The sequence below is a fragment of the Brachyhypopomus gauderio genome, unplaced genomic scaffold, assembly GCF_052324685.1.
Source record: "Brachyhypopomus gauderio isolate BG-103 unplaced genomic scaffold, BGAUD_0.2 sc76, whole genome shotgun sequence".
Lineage (NCBI taxonomy): Eukaryota > Metazoa > Chordata > Actinopteri > Gymnotiformes > Hypopomidae > Brachyhypopomus > Brachyhypopomus gauderio.
Genome location: NW_027506897.1, coordinates 586,751 through 595,000, shown reverse-complemented (window position 1 = coordinate 595,000; position 8,250 = coordinate 586,751). Strand labels below are relative to the sequence as shown.

The 8,250-nt window shown below is 40.7% G+C and overlaps 1 protein-coding gene across 4 annotated transcripts in view; it reads left to right on the top strand.

Annotated features, from left to right (window-relative positions):
• The window catches only part of LOC143491514 (NACHT, LRR and PYD domains-containing protein 3-like), a 189,672-nt gene extending 184,062 nt beyond the window's left edge, over positions 1–5,610 (top strand). For 3 of the 4 annotated variants that reach the window (XM_076990599.1, XM_076990598.1, XM_076990595.1), the window contains 2 exons: positions 1,381–1,631; positions 2,768–5,601. In XM_076990599.1, the coding sequence (XP_076846714.1) occupies positions 1,381–1,603 (223 nt within the window). In that variant the 3' untranslated portion in view covers positions 1,604–1,631; positions 2,768–5,601. Of the gene's footprint in view, positions 1–1,380; positions 1,632–2,767 lie in introns of all 4 variants that reach the window. The other variant, XM_076990596.1, reaches the window with a different exon arrangement.
• Positions 5,611–8,250: the final 2,640 nt, after the last annotated feature.

Below are 8,250 nucleotides of genomic sequence, written 5' to 3'. Positions count from 1 at the left end.
TGGTGAGAAAAACGCATCTTTTACTCCGTTACAATCAGATTTGCGCCGCGCGCTACCGTTACTTTCGTTTTGTATATAATTCGTCTTTTCAGTGAGAAGACTGACCAACGTTCGTCACCAGAGTATGAGTGACCAATCAAATGAAGCCGGTCAATCACGTGATCACATACGCAAACTTTCTCCACCGTAGCAAGAAAAACCTTCCGAGCATCCCTGACCTCATACAGCCAATGTTTACATTACAAACGTGTAAAAGGACAGCTGTATAATGCGCTGCAGGGTTGACAAGTTTTCAAGATCACTTTTAGTGCTATATCTCCGAGGCATAACGTTTGTATGATGTAATATTAAATGTAATGCAGTGCAATAGAGTAAAAACCAGTTCTCACACTGATTGTACACACTAGCAATATAGGATGATTAAGTCTGCTACAAATTAATTCAGTTGGTGTCAAGTTGTAGCTGTATTGGCTGATCAGTTAGTGCCTTTGTGGAACACATTAAAGTTACACAGGCCTAATAATTAGGAACAAACAAAAATACACATTATTTATAATAAATAATTTATATATATAATATTTATTTATAATAAATTATTTTTATCATTAAAAGTCATTGTTTCCCGTAATTCAATTTCCCATGATGTAATTTATTGACACGAGACAGTACTCATGCATTTACTCACTACTTGAGTAGCTTTTAATCAAAGTACTTTTTTAGTTTTACTCAAGTAAATTTTTGGGATGCGTACTTTTACTTTTACTTGAGTAACATTTGGTTCAAGTAACTGTACTTTTACTTGAGTAAAATTGTTGAATACTCTACCCACTTCTGTGCCCCACTGAAGGCTGAGTTATGTCTACATTGTGATTAAGAACAGGGCTGCCCCACTGAAGGCTGAATTATTACACTTACAAAAATCCAGAGGTGCACGACCTCGCGAAGCGACAGCGTGTGGTGACCTCGCGCAGGGGCGGAGCCACTGCAATAACCTCATTGTCGGCACGCGGAACCTCGCGCCGGTCGCAACGCGTCAAGTATAAACCAGAGACCGTATATATATAGACCGTCACTGGTATAAACGCAGCTTGACGCGGCTCAGGGATTACGGCACATGCAGCGCCGTGCGCAGTGACCTAGTGCCTGTACATTTACATTGTAATGGTCCAATGAAGGTAATTTAAAAACCAGGACATTTCCTCACTTAAAAAAAAAACCCGGGACAGGACGTGAAATATGTCCCGGGAAATACGGACGTTTGGTCGCCCTACACAGTAGACAAATCATTTTTGGCACTTACAGTTAAACTGCAGTTAGCAGTGAATGACTCGATATGAATATTACTATCACGAGTGCCATCATATCGCTTGTGTTTTTCAGATTTCATATGAGAATCCAGCGCTTTACAGCCCATTGTACCAAGTCTGAATGTTTTTTGGCAAGTTCACATCGCGTCTCATACGAATCACTGGAAGGTTTCAGCCAGCCACAATATTTTTCATCCTCCAGCCACTTCACTGAATGGACATTTACCCATGTCTGCATCCTTGTATTGTTGTTCCTGCCGCAGCCCTCAAATAAGAAATGCAGCTTGTGCAGCTAAAGCATCGTCTGCTGTTTCCACCTGTTAGGTGACGTACTACTGCCATCTACCATGCGGAGTAGGGGTGGGAATCTCCAAGCACTCTACGATTCGATTCGATTACAATTCAGAGGTCTGCGATTTGATTATAAAACGATTATTGAAGCATCTTTGTAGTAGCAATTCATGATGAATTAACTCAAATTTTATTTCCATTTTAAAACTCCATTTTATTTTATATTTAATCAAACGAAAGTAATATGGCAAGTACAAGGCCACACTCCAGAGAACTGAACAAAGAAATACAAACTGAAAAGTGCACCTGTAGTAGCATGTTTGCAGTAAATGCTTCCACACAAGAGTAGAATTATGTGCTAGCAGCTGACTTAAAACAATAATGTGATTAAAAAAAAGCGAATTATTTCGAGTACATGTATAAATATTTAACTTAATTAAGTTTAACGTGCTGGGAAATATAAAAATGGACCTTGAAAGTGACGTACACGTGCTTGAATTCCACCTTATAAAGGTGTATGAACCCTGCAAACACGACTTTGTTCATTGCGCTGAGGCGCGGCGCGCGCGAAGTTACAAAACTCGAGAGGTGCATGACCTCGTGAATTGACAGCGCGGGAGACCCTCGCGCACGGGCGAAGTCACCGCGATTACATCATTTTCGCCGTGCGGACCCTCGCAAGTATAAAACCAGGCTTCAGTAAGTTAGTGTCGGCTGGATTTGCCGCTCTTCTTGCGTCTTTGTTATGTGCGCAGCTAACGTCTAAACAATCGATTGTTGTCATTTGTGAATCGATTCTGAATCGTCCACGTTGCGCATCGAGATGCATCTAATAATCGAAAATTTCCTGCACCCCTAATGCCGTTGCGGAAATGATCATTATTGTGGGATATACATCGGTAAAATAAAACAGAAAAACTGACCAACACACTTATTTAATGCCTCCTCTCCTATAATTCCAGACATTTTAAGACATTTTTGGACCTTGAATATGTAAAACTAAATTTAAGACATTTTAAGACTTTTTAAGGACCCGCAGATACCCTGCACACAGGATCGACACTGTACACTGGAGACCCTACAATGAGTGTTTACACTGATTGAGTTTGTGTATAGAGTGTGATGAGTGTGTGTTCATGTCTGATTCTGTCCTATTCTCTGTCTTACAGTATCTGACCACTTCAGAGGAGACACTGAAGTTGATCTGACCTGATCTGAGTCTCTCATGGGGCAGTCATGGCCTGGTGGTAGGGAACTGGTCTTGGGACTGGAGGGTCGTGGGTTTGATTCCCAGGCCTGAGGCCATGACTGAGATGCCCTTGATCAAGGCACCTAACCCCAACTAAAAAATCACAATTGTCAAAATATGGCACTTTATACTGCGAAGAGGACAACCACACACACACAAACACACACGTGATTGTGATGATATTTTTATACTTTTGTTTTATGTTCTCCAAGTTCATAACCATCAACACTGTGAGAGGTGGATTAAGTGGAATTATCACAATATGAAAGTGAACCAGGAACTGTGTGTGTGTGAAGATAATGTTGTGTATTTTACTCCAATCTTTATAAAATGTAGTCTGTAGGTAATAAATATATATGAATTAAACATGTAAAGCCAAGTGTAGACCATATTTTAACCTTTAATACAGGTATTGACACCAGTCCATCCATACACACTTTATCATTTCAATGTTTCTCTTGTCCACAAATCACCAGATGAAAATAACTGTGCATATAGGTATGTTTTTAGACTCCTACATCATTACATTATTATGAATGAATGTGGGTGTGTGTGTGTGTGAAGATAACTGTACATGTGGGTATGTTTTTAGACTCCTGCATCATTAGATTATTATAAATGAATGTGTGTGTGTGTGTGTGTGTGTGTGTGTGTGTGTGTGTGTGTGTGTGTGTGTGTGTGAAGATAACTGTACATGTAGGTATTTTTTTAGACTCCTACATCATTAGATTATTATGGTCCTTCTTTAATCTAATCAAGTGACCTACAACAGGGAAAACATTTACAAATAAAAAGTTCTGAAGGTGTTGATGTGAAACGCTGCTGTAAATTATGTAGAACAGGGATGGGTAACTGGCCGCACACGGCCCTCGTCCTCACTCAGTGCGGCCCGCAAATACATCAATAATTATTTAATAATTAAAAGAAAAAAACCCGATAGAGCAGGACTTTTTTGTTCTTGTCACGTAGGGCTACGCCCCCCTCTCCCGTGTCGGTGTTGTTCCTTGCCCGGTTATCCCGCCCTGCGTGTCTGTTGTCCTGGTTTCCCTCTGTCTGCCACGCCCGTGTCATCATTGTGTTCAGTTGTGTCTAGTTTAGTCCTGTGTACTTGTATCTCTGTGTTTCGCACGTTGTCGGTTATTTGTGGTTTGTTCGGTTTTGTGGATTATCTGTCATCGCTGTTCTGGTATTTTCCGTCTCCGTTGTGTTTCTCCGTTGTGAATTGCTCTCACTTTCTCAATTTCGTATTGATTTTAAAATTCTATTATTAGCATACAAAGCACTACACGGGCTTGCTCCTGAATACCTCCAGGAACTTATTTCCTACTATGAACCCCCACGTCAACTAAGATCACAGGGTGCTGGTCTGTTATTAGTTCCACAAATTAACAAGGTAACAGCAGGGGGAAGAGCCTTTTCTTATAAGGCCCCCCAGCTTTGGAATAATCTTCCTAAATGTGTCCGGGACTCTGACACAGTCACAATCTTTAAATCTAGGTTGAAAACCCACTTATTTAGTCTAGCGTTTGATAATTAATATCCCCCTTAGATAAAGGTACAGATCCAGGGGTTCATAGACGAAGGGTTTTATGGTAGACTGGGGTGCTGGTGCTGTCATCCTGTCACTGCTCGTGGTCACTCAAGTTTGTTGACAGTGCAGTGGACGGATGCCATTGTCTCAGAATGCCCCCAAGCCTATGTTACCTTCTGGTTCTGCCTTTTTTTTAGCTAGGCTGTAATAATTTAACTTAGTGCCGGAGTTGCTGCCACACTCCAGAAATGTTTATAATTTTACCTGTCCCGTATATGTCCTCATACAGAGCTAATTTTCCCTGTTTCATTTCTCCACATGGCTGCCCGCCTGCTTGAGGAATAATGAGATGAGGAGAGACAAGCGATCCATCCTGGCCGGCCACCTCCTGCCTAACCGGATGCCTACACCATGATGGACATTATTACATCTTTTTCGGTCCAAATGGACATTATTGCATCTTTTACATTCTGTCTACATTCTGTCTATATTGTTGTTGTTGTCATGGTGACCGGTGTCGGCCAGAGGAGGATGGGTTCCCCCCCTGAGTCTTGGTTCCTCTCAAGGTTTCTTCCTCATGCAAAAAAACTAGGGAGTTTTTCCTTGCCACTGTCGCCTTTGGCTTGCTCACTGGGGGCTAGGACTCGGCACTTGTAAAGCTGCTTTGTGACAACAACTGTTGTAAAAAGCGCTATATAAATAAAATTTGATTGATTGATTGATTGAATTGCTCTCCTGTTACGACTCCTGTCTGTCCTGTTGACCACTTGGACGGCTCTCCCGTTTTGACCCGTGTACAAACGACTTCGCCTATGGAATTCCCTTTATTAAATCTCGCTCTTCTCAGCGTTTGTGTCCGCCTCCTCGCTCCGCAGCGCGCTACGCGTTACAGTTCTTTGATATGAAGGAGTTCAGATTCCTTTTTGCACTTTTTTATTAAGCAACTATTTTGTCTTTGTTGCTTATTAAGGACATGTTAATGCATTTATATGCAGAAAATAGATGTATGTTGGTGCAATAAACATACAGATCTGAATTCATTTAAAATGTGTTCTTATTGAGAATAATTTGTAGTGTCTTTCATATCCAATTATTTGAAGTGCGTGGTCATGTGGCCCTCCAATAATAGTGCTGAAAAAATTTTGGCCCTCTTTATCATGGAAGTTGCCCATCCCTGATGTAGAATATCACCAACGTCTTTAAAATCTGATTTCGTTCATCTGCCGCCATCTAGTGGTCAAAGGGGGCACAGCGCTCCGTTTGCTCTGGGCTGTTGGGCAACAGGCGTTTGTTTGGGAACTTGAACAAGGAAGAGTGAAAAAAATGTGTCCTAAATAAAGTACTGAACTACGTATGGTTACAGATGTCAGTTATGCTGTTTATGAAATAAACAAACTGTCTCACTTGTGCTTATTGTTCACCCAAAGGTACAAAGTGAACTTCATTTCACAGGTGTAGAAAAACTTGAATTCACAAAGTATGTATATTCACATAGTTATTCAAATCTAGTCAGAAAAAGAAAATATTATTCACCAGGGCCTTCTCTGACAACATAGAAAAAATGAAGCAAATCCATGCAAGCATTGAAAAGTTATTCAGCTTTATCCAAGGTGTGTCCAGTGCTCACACCCATGTCCAAATATGCCACACCCGATACACACCATTAGCCAACTAAGCTAACATGCTAACAAATTCCTTACACAAAACCGAGGAGCTACAACAAACAACAAAGTTGCACATATTACAGAAAGACCAGAAAATTACAATGAATAAATTCCATGTCCAATTATGAACGTTATGATATGATATTTATGTCCAATATAATCCGACAGGCTAAGCTAAGCTTACGTCGCCAACTCCGCTAGCATCCGACACGATACAGAGTACTCCAGCAGTCAAAAGCTCCAATACTGTTTATAATCTCATGTTTAGTATTAGATTATATATTTTGTACAAAATCGCTTATGTAAAATTATCCATTTTTACTCACGATTACGTTGAATCGCGTCGTAGCCGGTGTACAGTCTCACTTCCGGGTTGGCGTCGTGTCCGAAATATTTTAATAAATTCCACCAAAAGTAATCCTTTTATTTTCTGTGATGTTCAAAAATATCCACAATCAGAATAAAAACGAACAAAATAATCCACGACTGCTTCAGTTTCGCCGAACAGTGTGTTCTGGGGAGCTTAGCATAGCTTTGCAAAGGTAAGCTTATGTTGCTATGCTAGCGGAGAGAGTTTTTGAAGCCTCGTTACAAAGAAATCATCCACCAATCATGACAAATGAGGGCTGGTTAGCTTCAGAAGGAAGTACACTATTGGTTAGAACAGCTTTCAATCACTTTTAAGGCGCCAGATTGTCTCAGTATGCTGATTAGGGAGACCACCCCACCCCCCCCCCCCCCCTTCGCACCTCGCCGGTGAGAGGTTGTAAAAGCTGTCACTCAAAGTCACTACTCCCTTCAGACCAATAAAAACCACTCAAATCAAAGCAGAACCGCTGCAGCTTTGTAATAAGAGGACAAATCAGCTTTCAAAACGCTTCGGTGATGCGTAGGGGGCAGATTTGTCTGAGTGTCTCATCCAGGAAGTGAATTAGGTGAGCAAGCTTTTTAAGGTATTTAACCACAACGGATCTACGATGTTAAGGTCTTAAATTAAAGCCTTATTAGTATACGATTTTTAGGTGACAAAACATTAAGACATCTCACATCATAAATATGTTTTTTAAACGGGTATGTCGGGAGACCCCCCCCCCCCCTCCCCCGCAAGGTGCACTTTTGTCGCCAACTTCAAAGCCGGATATCTCGCGATCGGCTGCACGTAGACGTCTAAAACTCGGTAGGCATGTAGATGGGATAGGAAATTTTGGATTTATCACTTTTGTTTGGAGATTCATTAATGTTTAATATGTTTTATAAGGCCATAAAGGAGCCACTAGGGGGCCCTTCTGCAGAATAGGTGGCTTAGCTCCTCAATATTTGACAGAGCTCCTTCATATATACTCTCCTGCCAGATCATTGAGATCATCAAATCAGCGCCTACTGGTCCCCCCCTCTAACAAAACTCAAAACCAAAGGTGACGGAGCCTTTGCAGCAGCAGCCCCTAGGCTCTGGAAAAACCTGCCTGGGCACATTCGATCTGCAGGTTCTCTTGAGATTTTTAAATCTTCTTTAAAAACACATTTATTCTCCATGGCTTTTAATTATAGTTAAATTGACTTTTTGCTGATAACTCTGATTTGTTTTATATTTTATTTATTCTAATTTGTTTTATTTATTTGTAGATTTATTTATTATATTTTCTATGTCATTGCACTGCTTCTGTTTATTGATTACAATTGTTTGGAACTGTGACATTATCTGTCCTACTTTTATTCCCAATGCAGCTTCTCATCCTGTACAGCACTTTGGTCAACCTCGGTTGTTTGAAATGTGCTCTATAAATAAAGTTTGAGTTGAGTTGAGTAGTGATCGACCGATATATCGGTCGGCGGATTCATCGGTCAGATTTTTGGCATTTCTTAGATAATCGGCATTGGCCAATATATATGAGCTCAAGAGTCTGATATTTACACAATGCACACAGGCAATGCTGTGGGCAGCTCCGTCATTCTGACCCCTTGTGTCCATTTTGCCTGTCCATCTTACAGGCAGACATCAGTGAAAGCACAGGGACAGGAGTACAAGCTGCTAGGAGTACAAACTACTGCTGCTATTTTATTTTTTTTATGAATGTTCATTCTCAAAAATATAGTGATGCTGCTATCTGCTTGTGTATGTTAAGTGCACTGAAATTTTGTATTTTATTTAGTTTTTGTGTTTTTTTTTATTGAAGTGAACTGCAAAAAGAGCAAAGAGCAGACTGTGCT